The 17,662-nt window shown below is 32.1% G+C and overlaps 2 protein-coding genes across 2 annotated transcripts; both read right to left on the reverse strand.

Moving 5' to 3' along the window:
* Window positions 1-4,342: 4,342 nt before the first annotated feature.
* LOC11430232 (putative UDP-glucose flavonoid 3-O-glucosyltransferase 3) lies at window positions 4,343-6,166 on the reverse strand. Its single transcript, XM_003618046.4, has one exon. The coding sequence runs from the start codon at window positions 5,955-5,957 to the stop codon at window positions 4,542-4,544; it is 1,416 nt and encodes a 471-aa protein (XP_003618094.1). The 5' UTR covers window positions 5,958-6,166; the 3' UTR covers window positions 4,343-4,541.
* Window positions 6,167-6,705: 539 nt separating this feature from the next.
* On the reverse strand, window positions 6,706-9,488 carry LOC11428414 (AP-1 complex subunit sigma-1). The gene is made up of 7 exons (XM_003618047.4): window positions 9,310-9,488; window positions 8,137-8,223; window positions 7,884-7,975; window positions 7,671-7,779; window positions 7,522-7,557; window positions 7,245-7,331; window positions 6,706-7,160 (listed from the first exon to the last, which is right to left on the reverse strand). Exons 1-7 carry the CDS (start codon window positions 9,310-9,312, stop codon window positions 7,089-7,091), a joined length of 486 nt encoding a protein of 161 aa, XP_003618095.1. The 5' UTR covers window positions 9,313-9,488; the 3' UTR covers window positions 6,706-7,088.
* Between the last annotated feature and the right edge of the window lie 8,174 nt (window positions 9,489-17,662).

Here is a 17,662-nt window from a genome sequence, read left to right on the forward strand (position 1 = left end):
AATTTATAGATTCAATGGTGAAGACTAACTTATAGCAATTTAACAGGATATGATATGAGGTAGAAATCATTCATTCTATGTAACAAGGCATTACTTACAATCAATGCTATTTTCCATTTCTGTTCATTATTCAGTATGATTTCATTTGAAGTAGGTAAAATCAAGTTCAAAAGTAAAAATATCTTACCATAGTTCTTCATATGAAATGAATTAATTTAGCTCGTGAAAAAGTGATGCTTTACAAGAACATTGCCATATTTCTTCCAAAAAAATAAAATTCATTGTCATATTGGTGCTTATATTCACGTATTCAATGATGAATCACATTTGATGCATACATATCAAAGTTACTTTGGCAATTTTTTATTATTTAATGTGTGTTTGGATTGATAATGAATTTGACGGAATCACATTGACGATTAAACTATTGTGATTCTAACAAGAGCTTCAACAAAATCACAGTGAACCACCTTGAGTTCACCAATCTCACCGCCAATCAAAACCTGCCTCAGACATTTTATCCATTTTGATATAAACCAAACTTTTAAACAGCCATGAAACTGCAATTCATAAATTTAAAAAGGGATATATACAATACATGAACACAAAACAAAGGTACTACAAACATAAAATAAAAGTATTCCAGGCATAATGTTATAAATATTGTTTTTTAGGGTTTCTTCAAAACCAAGGGTCTTTTAAAATCGATATTTCTCTTCACCAACGTAAAAGCGTTTGTTGCGATGAATTTAAAAAAATTCTTCCCTGGTTAGGTCCACATTTTCATTAAGGCCTATTTCGTCTTTATAAGGGGTCTTAATTAGGTTGTGGCGAATAATCTTAGCATAGTTACTTCTGAAGACTTTGAATCAGTAATGCTTCTCTTTTTCAGAAGAATATACTTTTCCATATTCCTTGCACCAACTCTCAAATAGTGGAGGTGTGATCTCATCCATGTACTTGAAGCCAACAATGGAAATGCAATCAACGAAACACTTATCTTAGTTTGATATGGATCCCTACATGACTGGAAAAAGTTCTATTTCCAGCCAGAAAAAAACAATGAAGATATCAAAGTAGCGTCTTTCATACAATACATATACAATGTCGAACTTATTTGAGAGTGTCTTATAAAATCATGCAAAACACATATTTGAATGAAATATACGGACCTGATAGTTATAGGTGACACCGCAAAGAGTGTTATTAACAGATAGCATCCAAAGTTCTTTCATGATGTTTTCGGGAACTTTACAAAGGTATTTGTATGTTTTATGTCATTGTATTTCGATGCGTTCCTAAACCATATACACAACTAACAAGTAATACCTTAATTGCACTAGTGTTTATTACATGTTTTTCTTTCAAATATTTATGGAGAGGGAGGTGAGTGGGAAAAAGTTGATAGAGTGACAAAGCAAGGATCAAGGATGGTTTGCAAAAGGAAAAGTGATCGAGATTGATGGGTTTGTAAACTACTTTATAACTTAAATTTAAGGCAAATTAAATGGTATTTGGTGCGAAATTATATTCCTCCAAAAATAACGAAGGCAATTTTTTTATTTAATATCACCCCATGATGTCACCCACCTCCCCATGAAAAATAGCACTTCTGGAAATTTAAATATGTTTTTTTTAGGGAGCTTCAATGGTGCAGTTAGGAAACTGACTTTTTTGAAAAAGTTAATTTTGATTTTAGTATTTGATTCGTTTTTAAATTGTTGATTTCTGATTAATGATCAATAGTAATTCATCTAGTAATGCTTGCAACATCTTCGACTTACAGGTACTATTTTATTGTCGGAATCTTTAACATGCAAGAAGAGTTGATGATATAGTCTTAAGTGTTACACTTTTCAGGGTGTTACACTTATAACAAGGTAAGATAAAATTAGATTAAGTATAGTTTTGTTAAGCTGATGAGTTGATGATACTATGAGGACTGAACTTTTGATGCCATTGTACGAACAGTGGGTGTTATTCATTACATTTTTGATGTTATAATGTTAACTTTACTAAAAAAAGTCATTCTCATGACTTCACCATAATTTTTTTTTTTTTTTGGATTCTGATGAATGAATTGAATAATTATCACAATTTTTTATCAGAAAAATTTACTATGGAGTGGTAGTTCTCATGAAAGTAAGTGATTAGGTTATTCACAAAAAAAAAGTTACTAAGTTAGGTTCGTTCATCCTTAAAATAGTCACTAGATCTTTATATAGTTTTTGCAATATTTTCTGGTTAGTCTATGTGTATTTTGCAAACTCTTTTTTTGGGTTAAGATCTCTTCTCCATTTCTTCAATTTGAAGAGATAAAGACACATAAAATCTTGAAAAAAATTAATGATGGTGGAACCCATTTAATGGTAAGATCCACTATCTATTTTTTATGTCTATCTCTCTCCAACTTGCAAAACTCCATTTATTTTATCAAATAAAGAGGATCTTCACTTTTTTTTACCACAACTTTTGACATTCATTAACTGTATTTTAGATGAATTTTTCTATTCATACGACAACTTTTCTCATACGATAATTTTCTAAATGACAACCTCATCATCTTGAATTATAATTAAGAGAGATATTGTCTTGTTTGTATTTATTGTAGGTGATGTCACCATACATGTGATAAAAGTAGACATTAACTCTCATGAGATGCAAATAATTTACTATTTAGTTTGTTAGATAATAATTCAAATTATCTATATGGACTACTTGAGATGCATCTGCTAGTTTTGTCATAAAGCTATATATTTTGATAAAACGTATGATCTATAATCACAATTTTTAACATTTCTGAGTTCTTTATTCATTCTAAAAACTTCTCTGATACGGAATAAATATAGTATATAACTGATAATCTCATCTTATATTTTAATATGGAGAGATTGAAGTGTCTGTAATTCTCAAAAATAACGTCACCGTGCATGTGACACAACCAAGACTGAACAAGATGAAATTTGTCCTTTTTTATTAGGATGATCTCCGTTATATCTCTCTATTACCTATTTAATTTTTCAAAAAAGTAAAATTTTCAAATTTAGTAAATGTGACCTCACACTTATTTTTCATCTTTAAAGAATTGTAGGTCCAACTTCTCAAGATCCTAGGAAAGCACACATGTTTAGGCTAGGCTAGTTTTAGTTTGCTTAATAGATTGCTAGTTAGTCACAAAAAGAAAGTTTGATTGGGTAATGACTAATGAATACAATTGGTAGTTACAAATGATTTTCTATCAAAACTTTTCACAGGCAGTTGAAGTTTTCAACTTTCCTTGTAATAAACATGCATATTTTAAAACATCAAAAGAGTGAAACCAGAAAAACGTGGAAACAAAAGCAGAAAAAGATGAAGAAGAGGAAAATAAAATGCCTTTGTGATAATTGATGAAGATCAGAGGAATTGAACAAGAAATGTGAGGATTTTATTAAAAAGATGAAAGCCGCAGCATTCTGTTCTGAGAAAAGATCTTACTATGACAATTGTTATTTTGATTATTCTCAGAAATCTCTTTGGTTGCTGATTAATTATGTTGCAATGGAGTGTAATTAAATAATCCTCTTCCTCTACCAAAATAAAAATAAAAATAATCCTCTTCCTTAAACTTATCTTTAATTTAGCCACAAAGGTTTTTGCTTGCTGGAATTAAATCATTCTCTACATTTTGTGTTACAGTATACTACCTCATTTCAAAATGAAACAAATTAATATATTTCAACCTCAAGCCCGCAACACCATGCATCTGATGCATTGTTGGTTTCGATCTTGTATAACCCCTCACGATTTTGTCCTTTGAGTAAAAATCAATTCTATAATCAAAAGCTACAATTTCTATCTTCAAATAACAACAATTCTAAAAGTAAAATCAATTCTACTCGAAAACAACCAAACATGTATGATAGGGTTACAACACTTGGACTAAAATCAAGAGGAGGGGGGGGGGGGTAGAGTTTTCTTCTCCCTCTCATTGTTTGCTCAATAAGAAATATTATCAAGTATATTATTGTTTATGTTTGATAGCTTCTACTTCCAAGCTATTATGCTTCTATTTGCAAATTTCTCCTTCACTAGCCTAATTTTGTATTGACTCCTCTCTCCAAGGTTGTTTTTATTCTTCTGTAAATCATACTTTTTGTGTTTTCAAATGAACTAGATGGAAAGAATCTGTGTGAGAAAACTATATAACTCTATTCAACAGTATTATTTTTCTATTACATTAAAATGTTACAATTACAATCAGATGCAATCTACTTTTAATTTATCAGTTCAATAATAGCAAAAATGTGAATGACTGCCATGTAATTTTGATCCACATTCATATAGTTTTTATGAATTTGACTTTACTAAACTGAATAGTGTATTTCAGTTAAAGTGCAGAACTATATCAGTTACCTGTCAAAACACAATTGTAAACTTTTGGACAAAACTTTCTAAAACGCATTTCCTCATTTCAACGAAGTGAAATCAAGTTGAGTTGATTTATGTAGTAATTTGACTAATACCCTCCAACCATTTTGTATGTGGTCAGTAACATAATTTCATACATGATTCATAATATAATCAATCAAACTACCTAAGCAAGTGTAGGAAGATCCACCCTCTAACAATGTCTTCCTACAATGTTCACTCATCTCTTTCACTTTCTTCCTTACCTCTCCATCTGTTTCCAACACACTCCTTATTCCTTTCTCGATCTTGTCTGAAGCTAAAAGATAATCACGCCCAACATCGTACTCCATCCTATAATCCACTGCAATCTCCACACCCATCTTCAGCTCAGACACAAGTTGAAAAGCATTGGTTTGTTGATCAGCAAAGAGTGGCCATGTGGCAATAGGCACACCATAATATATGCTCTCGAGAGTCGAATTCCAACCACAATGTGAAACAAAGCCTCCTGTTGCTGGATGAGCGAGTACTTGGACCTGAGGAGCCCATCCAATGACCCTTCCAGTCCTAGCTGTTCGATCTAAGAACCCTTCAGGTAAAACTGCGACCAAATCAGAAAGAGAGTAATCAGATGTCTCACCCATGGTTCCCTTCGGTGGGGGTTTTCGCAGAGACCACAGGAAGCGAGCCTCACTTTTCTCAATAGCATACGCAATCTCCCTAATTTGATCCTCATCGAAAGAACCCTTGCTCCCAAAGCAAAGATAAACTACGGACGAAAGAGGTTGGTCATCGAGCCAATTAACAATGTCATCAGAATCAACAATACCATTAGGCTCGGGTTTGGTCTCAAGGTTTAATACTGGTCCCACTGGATAAATGGGAAAACTACGTAGACCCGGATCTTCTAAGAATGAGTGAACTGCATGAGATTCTAGCTCCTGAAACGAATTTACTATGACCCCACTTGCTTTCTTGAGTCCTCTGACATAGTTAATGAAAGATGATTCCCACTCCTTGCGCAACACTACAGTGGGAAGCGTGTTTGTAGGAACCGGGTTAGCGAAACAAGGGATGTCCAATTCATCCTGTTGAAACAGCAATCGAGTGGCTTCGATGTTGTCTTCAAAAAGTGTGTGAAAATGAAGCATCAAACCAAGGAAAGCAACACCGGAAGTGAAGTAGACGAGGGAAGGGACACCAAAGTCATTAGCTACATCAATCATGGTGGTGCAGAACATGTCAACAACGAAGGCAGCGAGCTTTCCAGTGATATTTGAAACAGCTTCTTTAACATTGGCCTTTTGGGTTTCAACAAGAGCAGCTACAGAGCTACCTACGTTGGAGGTGGAGGGAACATGAGTGGTTTCAGGGAGGTTAATGACATGGAGATTTTCTGAGTCAGAGGAGGAAAGGGTTTCTGCAGGACTGTTTGGAAACTTGATGACCAAGACGGTTACACGGAGACGGTTATCACGGTTGATGAGAAGCTTAGCAAACTCAAGGGTGGATACTAAATGTCCCACACCTGGAGAAGGGATAAACACCACTTCTAGTTTCTTCATCCTAAACAACAACTAAAAAAAACTATTTTCGATCAACAAGAAGCACAAAGTATATATCAGTATAGATAGAAATCCATACTTGCGAATGATGTCATGGCTTTGCTGGTGTGAAATGAATGTGGTGAGGAGGAGATTTAAATGCTGTTGACTATGTGCACAAATGTTGTTGTCTTTATTAAAGACAATAATGGATTATAGTTGAGGACAGTTAAATTGGATTTTTACTGTATATTTGTACATTCGTATTACTAATACTGGTATAAAACGTGGATCCTGAAATTTTGTGTGGTGAGCAATGGTTCGGAAACCTGAATCATTATCTTGTCTAGTTGGTTCATATAATAGAACGTGGTCAGTGAGGGACAGGACTGAGCAACACATAATTGATGGTAGAAACACAGTCTGTCTTCTTTTTTTTTTGACGGATCACATAAGATCACTTGAAGGGTCTATTTCAGAGTTGATTAGAGGGAATGAAAAACATGGTAGAGAAGATAGTTTGCAAAGCACAAATTGTGATGAAGTTTTAGAAAAGTTTTCATTTTTTTCTTCCCTACAAACCTTATCTTTTAAATGACACTTATAGTTTCCGGTATCAAATTAAGATCTTATTACCTTTGTATAGTTTTCTATTATTACACAGAATAATATCGTTCTAAAAACTAAAAATTGCCACTTCTACAAAAAATGATATTTATTTTGAATTGTATTAAACAAATCATCATTTTAGAATGATGTATCATATAAATTAAAATTAATCAGCACCAATGAAATTCAATCTCAAAGCATTGTACAAAATGAAAGTATTCCTGATCTTCAAGCAAATAGATCAACACAAATAATAATAATCAGGTCACACATGTATAGAAGCTTGAAATAGCCATCCATAGAATTGCAACGCATATCAAGATGAATTGCAACACATGTATACACCAGAAATGTTGTCTTTCTTTTCTATTTTACAAATTCAACTTAACAACAATAAACATGGAGCATAGAAATAAACTAAGTTCACACTTCAATCGTACCAAACATTTCTCCATTCCTCAAAATGCCAACAATTACAACAGCGGATATCTTTACTTGATGGCCAGTACAAATATATAATAGCAATTGCAACACTGGATCTCCTTATTTAGTAGCTTGTGCGATAATATTACTCAAGGAACTGGCTTCCTCCTTAGCAGTCTCCACCAATGAATCCTGAAAGACGATGTCATACAAATTTGGATTAGAAAAACTGATTGAAGAATCAAAACATACCCAAAAAAGAAAGACCATTGATACCTGTGCAGCTATCAACCGAGCAACAGTTTTTTTGCTCGACTCCTGAAGCTCGCCGGCAATTAGAATTTCATCAAGTATATAATAGGCCTTCCATGATTAAAAACAAAGAACAGGTCAGAAGGGAGATTACTAGACCAATAATAATGACAGGCGATGTGGTCAATAATTGAGGCTCATTCAGTGTGGATCCACCATGAAAGGATTAATAGGAGTTACAGGGAATTAAGTAGGCCTTATTTTGAATTATGGATATATATCGCATTAAACTTGGACATACCTTATGGAAGTTGAATATCAAGTCCAGTTCACAGACCTGCAAATTGACAAGTCACCATTATCAAGTTAGAGTGACACGAGAAATGATTCTTATATTATATCCTTAAGAAAAGGGACTCTTCAAAAGTCAAAACTTTTGATAGAACTTACACTGCCAAAATACCGATCAAGAATCTCCACAAAATGATGAATCATTTCAAGTACTTCCAATTCGTTGTCAGCATCATCAATACACATACAGAAATATAGACTAGCATATCTGTAGCAGATATTCATTATAACATGGTCAATTAAAAATCAAGCCAAACAGAAGATCGCCTTGCAAAAGAGTATAAAGCTGTCTACTCTAGTCAAAATAGATACCTTTTATAAACAACTTTATGTCCTCTCCACTCTACAAAATTACAGAGCTTGGGAGCACGGCTAAGAATCACTCCACTGAGCTCACGGATTACCTTGTCAACAAAAATATGAGATGTAAATACACATATCAAGGATGTTTATCATGCAATGTGGTGTGCTCAGCATGCAATGACCATCACTATCACCATAATAATACATACAAATAAAAACATATATCCATAATAAAGAGAACATGCGATAGGTTGTTAGTTACCTTACTTCTTTCCTTCTGAGTGTAAGGTGAATACCATTTTGTGAGCCTAACCTTCCCTTGACGACTAATGAGAAGCACAAAGTGTATCTACATTTAGGAAGAGGAATAAAGCATGCAAGTTGAAATTAGAGATCCTATTAACAACGGGGAGAGAGATACAATTCTACCATTCATTTAAAAGTACCTAGACTTTCAGAATTCAATCATATAATGAATAAGCATTCATACATATATGTATTCCAAGTACAAAATACAAGGTGAAAATCACTTTCAGGTAACTTCATGATTGGTAGTAACAGAAACCCAGAACACGAAAGAATGCTGTTATGTTAAGAGGAGTTTCATCATGGAAAAATTTAGAGCAATGATATTTAGCCACAAAAAGTTGACACCGTATAAAAATACATTCAATTTAAGTGTTCAAGTAATTGAAAGTGAGAGAAGAAATTAATAAAAGAATGAAAAGCTTATAGTATCCAGTGTCCATGTCAAACTTAGTGTCAAAATAACATTTTTCAAAAATTTAAATACAAGGAAGCTATGAATCACGACTAACTAACTAAGGCTCTGTTTAGCAAAAAATAGACGATAGTTGATGAACTTATAGGGAATAGCTTATAGCGGATAGCTAGTTGATTGAATTTGTAGTGTTGATCAAAATTAGTGGTTGAACTAGCTTATAAATATGAAATGTCATAAAAAAGTTATATTTAATTTTTTTCAACTAAGATGAGAGGGATTAAATCGAGAGGAAACATGATAAGTTATAAATTTTAAGCTATGAGTTAATTGAACCAGCTTATCAAAATAATTTTTAAAGCAGTAAAAATAAGTTATAAGCTTGCGAGTAAAAAATAGTTACAGAAAGTGTCTTTCTTTTTTTTGTCATATGAAGTTCAAAATCTGTCAATGCCAAACAGAACCTAAGACTTGATCGCATCACCAAAACTAACATGTGTTTAACACAGTGACGCATCTTCAATCAGAAGCGATCGCATCAGGAAAAGTATGAACAAGTAACTAATCATAATAGATCTAGAAATTAACAACAACCTATAACAGCATGCATATTCAGATCGAGTTTACGAAAGTAATATCACAAAATGAAATCACTAAGAAATTCAAATTCAGTGAAAATAACGAAAGTAGAAGAATAAAGGTTGAGTAACTGACCATTGATTTTGATTTTGGCGAAAGAGATCTAAATTCACTCGATTCGATTCTGAATGTTTTTTGTTGAATTGAATTGTTACGATTTACGAATGAGAATGAGAATTTAGTTGAAATCAGAAGAGAAGATGAAGAGCTTGGTCTGTCAGTTTCTTTCTGGACTCACTGTGGTCGACTATATCTTTTTCCGGAAATGTTAAATGCACCCTCCCTTTTTCATTTTCACACCCCCTCCAAAGTATACATACCCCTATCTCTATAAATATTCATCTTAATCTTTTTTCATTTCAAAAGTTTATTTTATATATCCTAAAAAAAACAAATTTCATTTATAGAAAAACATATATTTCTTTAGGGTTTGTTTGTTTCAAAAGAAAGAAAGTGAAAAGATAGCAAGGAGGATGAAAAGTTTCTTGAAACGTGTGCTTCCTCTGATTAGAACCCTATCAGAGAGGAAAGAAAGGTTGCTTTTTTATGGGATTCAAGTAATACATTTTTTTGTTATGGACATCATGAAAGGAGAGATTTGTCCTTTTAATTTTCTATCTTAACCATTAAGTAATACGTTTTTTTGTTTGTTATGGAAATCATAAAAGGAGAGATTAGTCCTTTTAAAAAAAAATCAGAAAATAAGTCCTTCTAAAAAAATGATACCTATTTTTTTGGATTCACACAAGTTTGTTTCCTTTTTTTTTTCTTTCATCCCAATTAATTATGTGTCTTGCCAATTAAAAGTAAGAACACAAATTCATCCTTCAACTATGCGAAATATCAATTTAATCCCTGAATTTGTTAAATGTCAATCAAGTTAGTCCTTCTGTTCAAACGGAGCGTTAACGGAGCTGACGTGACCGTTAACCTCTCACATGTCAGACGCCACATAAACAGGGACTAATTTGGCCGATAATAACAAACATTTTGAAGGACTAAACTGATTGATTTGCAGAAAATATTTCGGCTTTCTTCCCAAACGGCTCTTTTCTTCCCCAACGACTATTTCTTCCCCAATTGTATAAAATTGAAACCCTGATTACACAAGCAATCTACACCCCAATTGTATAAATTCAAACCCTAACTTTTTGCATTGAATTTGAATGTCAAAATCCTCAAAATTTCTTGAAGCAAAACTAGTGAAATTGGATCTGAAATGATGGGGGGTGGGAATATGGAAAAAAACAGTTATGAAAGTCGAGCTTCATCTTCAAACTCCAAGTTTAATGGTGATGTGAGAGTGCTTGAATGTTGGTGTCCTAGAATATGTGACATTAGAAAATCAATACCGTAAAAATCCCATGAAGGCCATTCTATGCTTGCCCTCTCCAAAGGTTTGTTTAACTATTAAACATGTGATGTCATCTTAGTTTGAACAACACATGACTGATTTTGAAAAGAGGTTGAAGATGATTGAGGAATGTAACCTTTCTGTAATAATATCTCCATCAAATTAGTCCCTGAATTATTTCTCTATATATCAAATAGATCCATTTGTTATTTTAAAAACCATTAAATAAGTCCCTGAATTGTTTAATCAGATATCAAATTGATCCATGAAGTATATGTGTACAAAATAAACTAAAAAAGTCAGAACAAACAAATTGAAACTGAAACGGACAAAAAAAAGGGTGGATACGAACATAGAAACTTGATAAACTAGAGGAAAGGTGTTACCTTTAACCACAACCGAACACAGAAATTTCAAAAACAAGAGAATCGCCGGAGATGATGATGATTTTGGGGAGGTGAGAATGGAGAAAGTTTTAGGGGGGAGGAGAAGGGTCAAGGATGTTTTTGAGTGGAATGTGAGGAAGGAGGTATGGGTAATACAGGGGCAAAATTGAAATAACATAAAAAAATTTGAAAAGTGAAAACTGAAATTTTTCCACTTTCATCAAATTAGTCCTTGAACACGTGGCTTCCTTTTTGCCACATGTACAAGACAGCACAACATGCTGGGCGACATATCGGCATGGCTAACAGAGCACTTGGACGGAGGGACCTTTTTTATGGACGTCTGACAAATTCAGGGACTAAGTTGATATTTCGCATAATTGAGGGATGATTTTGGCCGACCCATAAAAATTCAAGGACGAATTTGATGGTTCACTCGAATAAAATTCTTTAAAAAAAATAAAAATAATTCCCTAAAAAAAATAGTAGAAATTCAATTTGAAATAGGATTAATCGCTAAAATGCATGAGAAGATTTTGTTCATTTCATGATCCCAGGTGTCATAATTTTGGGTAGGTTTGCATTTACCATATATACGTTGAGTTTAATGGTGGTAGATTGATGGTCGAAAACAACTTTGCACACATAACTAATCAAAATATTCTAAATACCACATAATGTTTTTAAATTACATGGGCCAAACGTGACAATTCAGAATATTTTGCTCTATTGTGTGTTCAAAATTACTTTGGATCGTCAACCCACCACAATTAAGCTCATATACATTTTGAGAAAAACTCTCAAATATATATAATAATATAGATAGATATTTTTTTTGAAGCAATAATATAGATAGATATAGATTACATACAACTTATTGATTTCTATCAATGGAATCCCAACCAAAATAACATGTTCTTCAATTTTATGCAAAATTATTAAAAAGTTTGAAAAGAATATTGTGCAAATAAAATTCAATATCAAATTAATATCTGTTAAAATAAAAATGTCAAATTATTAGTGACATACATTTATATTTTTTTAAGAGTCAATGTGCGTTTATTCCGTATTAACATTAAAATAATACAAATGTTATTTTAAAAAAAAATATAAATGTTATGAATACTAGTGAATGTTGATTGCGCTATCGAGTTCTTGGGCTAAATTATTAGTCTAAATTATATCATTGTACTTCTCTACTAAGTCACAATATTGTTATCTTATTTGGTTTAGCTTATTTTAGAGCTTATGCAAAACAACTTATGCAAATAAATATGTCTTTATGTATTATTTATAAGCTTGTTAATGTAGTTTATGAAAAAACAGTTTATGAAGGTATAATTTTCGTTAGTGAGAACTTATGAATTAAGATAAAAACTTATTTAGGGGGGTGTATTGGATCATGATTCTAAGGGATTTTAAAAGACTTTTTTTATCATGAAAAAGTCTTGTGGTATTCAATCAAGACTCTAATTATTGGGGGATGTATTGGATTAGGATTTTAAAAGACAATTTTTGTTTAAAAAAGTCTTGAGGATTTTAAAAGACTTTGCAAGATTTTGATGATTTTAAAAGACTATTAAGGATTTCAATGGATTTAATTCATAAGATTTTGAAGGATTTGAAATGATTTTATGGATTTCAAGAGATTTCAACAGATTTTATAAATTTTAAGAAATAATTGAAAAAAATATCATAACAAACTCTCTTTCACAAAATCTCAATAAAGACTATTTTATTTATTTATTTTTTTTTTACGGAAGAATTAGAGCTACAAAATCTCAATAAAGACTCTTTATACCTTCATAAACTGTTTTTTCATAACGAAAATTATACCTTGCAAAGTCTTTTAAAATCCTCAAAACTTTTTTAAACAAAAATTATCTTTTAAAATCCTAATCCAAACAGGGCATGTGTCTTTCTGGAGTTGTTTCATTGTACTTCTTTATAAATAGAGCTCGCACACAACATAATTATATATCAACATATATATATATGTTCTTTCTCTTTTTTTAACTTATTTTTATTCTTTTTCTTATTCCGAGAGTTCTATAACAATACATTTGTCTTCTAATTGGTTATTTTAAATATGATTATGGCTATAAGTAATTGCTGTTTAAATGATATTTAATGGTGTATTGAAATTTGTTACACATCTTAATCTTATACGTAATTTAAGTGATACAGTGTATGTTTTTTTCTGGTTACCTTAAGTAATATGTAGAGCTGTCAAAACGGGCGGTCCGACCCTAAACGGGCCGACCCTAGCGGGCTTCGGGTTTTAGCGGGTCGGACCAAAAAGCCCGGTTGACAAAACGGGTTTGAAATATACTACCCGAGCCCGGCCCTACACGGGCCGCGGGCAAAACGGGCCGGCCCGTATTAAAAATTATATATACTTTTATTTTAAAAAAATACTATAAAACACTACTATAATTTTTTTATAAATAATATTTTAATATGTTTAAATAATGTCTAGCACAAAAGTAAATTGTAAACATTTTCGTACAAACGTCGTAAACTAAAACGACGAAAAAAATGATTTTAAATAAATTAGATATGTTATGGTTATAGATATTTATATATTCGATCTTTAAAACTATAAATAACGAAATGAATAAATATAATTTTATATTACATTTATATTTGTGTTAATTTATTGAATTTTCACTTTTGTTTTTTTTACTTTGATAATCAACTAAGTAAATAATTATTTGAAAAATATATATAATTTATAGAATTTTTTTTTGTTATGCGGGCTAACGGGCTACCCGCGGCCCATTCGGGCTAGCCCTAACGGGTACCAGGCTTTTAAGGGCCGGACTAAAAAACCCTATTAAATATCGGGCTCAATATTTTAAGCCCAAACCCTATATTTATTCGGGCTAAATGGGCCGGCTCATGACAGCTCTAGTAATATGTTCAATGTGATTACTTTTATTTTTGAATTTTACTTCTTTAAATACCATAAAAATGTGTCTAAGTTGTATAATACGGCCAAAGATACAGATTTTATCAAATGAAAATATATAAGGCACGAAAAATCTACAAATACATAATTTTTTATGTCAACCTTTCAAAAAACAATTATTTATGTAAAAATATATGAAATTTATAGATTCTTCGTGCCTTATAATTATTAAATCATCCTCTAAAAAAACGAAATAATAACATTCCTTCCTATTGTACTGGAAAAAAATCACAAATTATGAAAAACTTCGCACTAAACAGTCTCATTACACGCTTTACTTTTTTCATTTATCAACGGCCATTTTGAGACGTTAATCTTGATACATCAACATGCAATTGACAATATGTAAAAACTGACTTGAAATGAATTTTTTTTTATTGAGAGACTGACCTATATATATAAATAAGTACCTATTATATTTTTTTATTTTTTTAGATGTTACTTACTTCCCGGCCGAATTCTGAGGACTTTCTTACGTTGAGAACCGGAGAATTAACAAAGAAAATACAATTATGATTATATATAGAAAGTTGATTAAATAATGGACGAGTATCAAATACATAATATCTCATCACTTATCAAATTGTTTTATGTATGCTTTTTTGTATTTTTATCGTTGGCATTAAGCTCGGTTGCACAGTATGATTATTTTTTGATGGCGATGCAGTGGCCAGCTGCATATATACTGCAGGCAAAATAACAATAAATGTACTCAAAAACCAAACAGTAGGTTTTCCATCAACGGAATGTGGCCTCAGAAAAATGTAGGTTCTTCTTCGCCACGCCATGGTGAGTTGATTTAATTCAACTATAAATAATATAAAGCTTTTCTTATTTGTTTCTTCTACTTTATATATTTTATATATCTTTTAAATAACTTATATTTATTTTTTTCATCAGCTTTCTACAACTACATCATGGCCCAATTTAGCAGGAAATGATTTGTGTTTTTGGCAAAGACAGTAGTTCTTACACCACTTTTAACCAAACCCAATATTTCGATGTAGCCAATGATATTTGGAAGAAATTGAACCTTTTTTATATGCTTAAAGCACAAGGTATTTCGCCTAGTACCTCCTCCAAACCTCATCTAAGAGCAGACTTTGAAAATGCCATTAGTAAACATCTTGGGTTTACCCTTAAAGTTCAATTTCATTGTCCCTCCAATGAGCTATTGGAGATCAGGTTATGCAGAAATCGTGGTGGGAATCAATATGTGAATTGTACAAGGACTGGATATTGCGGAACTTCATTTAATTGGATTCCATAGTATCGTATTTGTATTACGTACGCAGAATTTTGCTGCAGAAGTACAGAGAGTGCAAGTATAACATTTATTAGTTTCGTTATGATATGAAATAATGGGAGATATTATCATTAGAGCGGGTGCACTTAAGTTGTCAAAACTGCAACCCATCCAAGAGGTGACTGTAATAGGTTTGAGAATGGGATTAAATTATATTTACCACCTCCCATTTCAAGAGGATGACACTAATATTTTTGTTTAAGTTCCGCTAGTATTAATGGCATTCTTTGCATTGGGCAAGAGAAGATAAGAGGAATGGTACATATATGTATTATGGAACCCATCGACCACAGAATTCACGGTCATTCCAACAAGTCCTAATGAGTTTGTACCACCTTATCAACACCCTAGTTTTAAGTTTCATGGATTTGGCTATGATCGTGTGAGAGATGACTATAAAGTGATTCGTTATACATCCTTTAGCCATGTATACGACGAAGATGAAGATGTGTACGAAGTAATATCTTATGACCCCTTGTTTGAGGTATTTAGTCTTAGAAGCAAATCTTGGAGCATACTTGATGTCGATGTGCCTAAGGTTTGTTATGAACTACCTCCCGGAGTGTACACAAATGGAGTGTGTCATTGGTGGAGCAACAGTTCATCACATGATAAAGAAGACTGTTTGGTGTCATTTGACTTCGTCAACTAGTTGTTTTTCACAACACCTATGTTGTTAGATGTGGATGAAAGTTGTTATTATTATTCCATTGAGAGATGTTTGGTGGTGTTAAATGAGTCAATTGCTTTAATCTCAAATTGTCCAAATGCTACTACTTTTCATATTTCGATTTTGGGTGAACTCGGTGTAAAGAAATTATGGATCAAACTCTTTATTGTTGGGCCCATACCTTTCATTCATCGTCCAATTGGAGTTGGGAAGAAGGGTAACATTTGCTTCAAAAAAAAAAGATGATGATCTGGTGTGGGTTGATTTAATCACTCAAATAATTGATGAGATTGGTGTTAAAGGAGAGAATTGTCATATAGGAATTTACAAGGAAAACATGCTTCCAATTGGAGGAATAAATTAGTTTTTTTTTTTTTTTTTCTCTTTTAAACCCAAGTGGTATATGACAATGGGATTTGTACTTTGTAAACAATATCATTTTGTTTATGAATATCTATAATTACAGATTTGTTTGAATCATCTGGTTTGAATCATCTGCTAGCTAGCTTTTATCCGTTTTATACAGAGTCATGTTGATTAGAGTTGTATGAACCAGGGCCGTTCCTAGCATTTTAGGGGCCTGAGGTATAGAATGAAAAAGGACCCCTACATAATTCTTTTAGCTCTTTTTGTGATTTTATTAGCTCTTCATTTTATTTTTGTTGTTTCTTTTCACTACCAGATAAATATTTTTTAAGCTACATCTTAAATTAAATCAAATACTCAATAGAAAGCAAAAGAAAACAAAAAAAAAAAATAGTAAAGGTAAAGAACTGTAGCACATACAAAATAGACTGAAATTTTAGCATTTGAGAAATATAGACTAAAATTTTAGCACTTGAGAATAATAGCACAAAAAAAAGTAGGGTGGACCACATGATCATAAGTGTGTCTCATATGATCTTACTTTGTCAAATTTAAATTTGCAATCTTTTCAATCAATCTAAGAAAGTTGACACTATTATATTAATATAATTTATTTTTTTATCCTCTAAATAAAAGATTAAAATTTATTTTTTAAGTAGACGCCTTTTCAACTAAAATATCGTTTGTTTTGTTACGAAGATTCTCACAATTTCTTAGATAATAAATATTACCAATATTTTATAATTAGTGAGACACATTATTAAGAACAAAGGGCTGAAAAAAATCATATCAATTTCTTGACACATAATTAGAAAACAAGAAAACACAATTTTTTATAGGTAGGGGGTGTATATAGAAATCAATGTTTAATATGCAAGTATATATAGCAAATCACACTAAAAGGGCCAAAACATTAAACAGATCAGCCCATCATCTATTATTTGACAACTAAGTAGTCGGGCCTCATAATGAAATTTTCTAAACATACCCCAGATAAACCACTTTTTGCTATATGCAACCCTACCCTAAAATTATTTTTGTGGGCCCCCTACGGGCATGGGCCCTAGGCCGTCGCACCCCCGGCCTATGCCTAGGGCCGGCCCTGGTATGAACTATGGAGTCAGGGTAGTGGGATAATGACTGTGATCAATATAATATGTTACCAATTAAACTCATTCTGACACTATCAAGTGGTAACTGAAATATATTTGGTTAAACTAAATAATTAACCTCTTTATTGAATCATTTTAATATGAAAACATTAAGTGTCAAAATGAATTGCTTTGGTTTCATGTTTTAAAATCAAATGAATGATGAGTTGTAGGAAATATAGTTGCAAATATTTATGATTTACCGTGTTTGTTGAAAAGGACTC

This window comes from Medicago truncatula, chromosome 5 (assembly GCF_003473485.1).
Source record: "Medicago truncatula cultivar Jemalong A17 chromosome 5, MtrunA17r5.0-ANR, whole genome shotgun sequence".
In the NCBI taxonomy this organism is placed as follows: Eukaryota; Viridiplantae; Streptophyta; class Magnoliopsida; order Fabales; family Fabaceae; genus Medicago; species Medicago truncatula.

What these genes read in the sequence shown, in the direction of transcription:
- LOC11428414 (XM_003618047.4), bottom strand. An exon ending in TGATATTCAACTTCCATAAG is followed by an intron (nt 7,332 to 7,521) that starts GTATGTCCAAGT and finishes TAATCATGGAAG; the next exon opens with GCCTATTATATACTTGATGA. An exon ending in CTCGGTTGATAGCTGCACAG is followed by an intron (nt 7,161 to 7,244) that starts GTATCAATGGTC and finishes ATCGTCTTTCAG; the next exon opens with GATTCATTGGTGGAGACTGC.
- LOC11430232 (XM_003618046.4), bottom strand. Translation starts at nt 5,957, where the DNA reads ATGAAGAAACTAGAAGTGGTGTTTATCCCTTCTCCAGGTGTGGGACAT.